At 40.7% G+C, this 1,503-nt stretch overlaps 1 protein-coding gene across 2 annotated transcripts in view; it reads left to right on the forward strand.

Moving 5' to 3' along the window:
• The window catches only part of arih2 (ariadne homolog 2 (Drosophila)), a 15,439-nt gene that overhangs the window by 6,953 nt on the left and 6,983 nt on the right, over positions 1–1,503 (forward strand). For both annotated transcript variants that reach the window (XM_035656685.1, XM_035656686.1), the window contains exons 4-5: positions 58–130; positions 692–834. In XM_035656685.1, coding sequence (XP_035512578.1) covers positions 58–130; positions 692–834 — 216 coding nt within the window. The remainder of the gene's footprint in view (positions 1–57; positions 131–691; positions 835–1,503) is intronic.

Raw genomic sequence — 1,503 nt, forward strand, 5'->3', positions numbered from 1 at the left:
ATTATTATTATTATTATTTTTATCATATGACCCTTGGTTCTGTCCATGTCCCCACAGATACAAGTCCAACTCATCTCTGCTGTTGTCGGACGCTCTGGTCCAGCCCAGCAGCACCTGCAGATCAGTCCCTGTGAGTGGCAGATCACATGAGGGCTTTACTCATTGACAGTTTACATGCTTTGTTCATACCTTCGTTCAGATCTTTATTCATATCTTGTGGCCAATCTTAACTGTTACTACAAAACAGTTTATTGGTTTGTAACCCAGTTCTTCTGTCATTGCTTTGTGGGAACACTACTTTAAAGGCAACATTTCAGGCCAAACACATGCAAAAGCCATAAAAAAGCAGTAAAATCCTTGAACTCATTGTTTACTGTGAGTAAAATCTGTAGTTTGAACAGTTGTTTTCTGTAGCCATTGATTCACTGCTGCACCTATATCCACAGCAAAGTAACTTCAAGGACAAATCAAAGTTGTAATGCAGCATTCATATATATTCATATATTCAAAATAGTTGAATATTGACTAAATGAATGAATAGATGACTAAATACTATTGCTACAGATGTCCTTTATCTTTAACTAGATTCTACTGCCATTTTGTTGTATATGTTTGTATATCGAGCTCCTTAAGAAGCTCTCCGGTTTGTGTTTGAGGGTGTGTTGATGATTTATGTGTTTGTGTGTTTCAGGCCCTTCAGTCCCTCCAGTGTGGTGTGTGTCTACAGGTTGTCCGGAGAGACTCCCTGCTGGCATTACCCTGCCAGCACTCCTTCTGCAAAGCATGCTGGGAGCAGCACTGCACTGTACTTGTCAAAGATGGCATTGGAGTGGGTGAGTAGGGAGAGAGAGACAGAGACTGTGTGTGTGTGTATATATATATGTGTGTAGGGGGGGGGGGGCATCAAAGCTGGTATTAGAGTGGGTGAGTCACACTTTGTTTGATGTGAGCTCCCAAGTGTGTGTGTGTGTGTGTGTGTGTGTGTGTGTGTCCTCTCAGGGTTTCAGTTTCATCATCTGGTCCTTTTTTTTTTGTTTCTTTTAGCCTATGTGACCTTGCCAAGGGTCTACAGACTAGTACAGAATTTAACAAATCAAGCAACATTCATTTGTAATGACCGAAAACTCTACAAACCCTGGCTGGATGTTTCTCAATATTTGTTTACTTGTTTGTGTGAGTGTGTAAAATCCAATAGTGACTTAAGATAAGGGAGGTGTAATATGAGATTTTGAAGACTCCCATGTGGTGTAAAATGTACCAGGCAGGCATTCTCCTACTCATGATTATTAGTGCTTGTGTGATACTTTAGAGAAGGAGTGAGAGAAAGTGTGCTTGTGTCAGCAGGAGCACAGATGGGTGTGTGGGTGTGTGGGTGTGTGCACAGATAAGTTTTTGTACAGTATACTGTATGTTGTGGTAAAGTGCATACAGTTCACTAGACTACCTCTTCTTTTTAGTTGTAAGTGCTTTTGTATTTGTGTGTGTGTGTGTGAGAGCATATTT

This window comes from Morone saxatilis, unplaced genomic scaffold (genome assembly GCF_004916995.1).
Source record: "Morone saxatilis isolate NCDOM2014 unplaced genomic scaffold, NCSU_SB_2.0 Contig15, whole genome shotgun sequence".
In the NCBI taxonomy this organism is placed as follows: Eukaryota; Metazoa; Chordata; class Actinopteri; family Moronidae; genus Morone; species Morone saxatilis.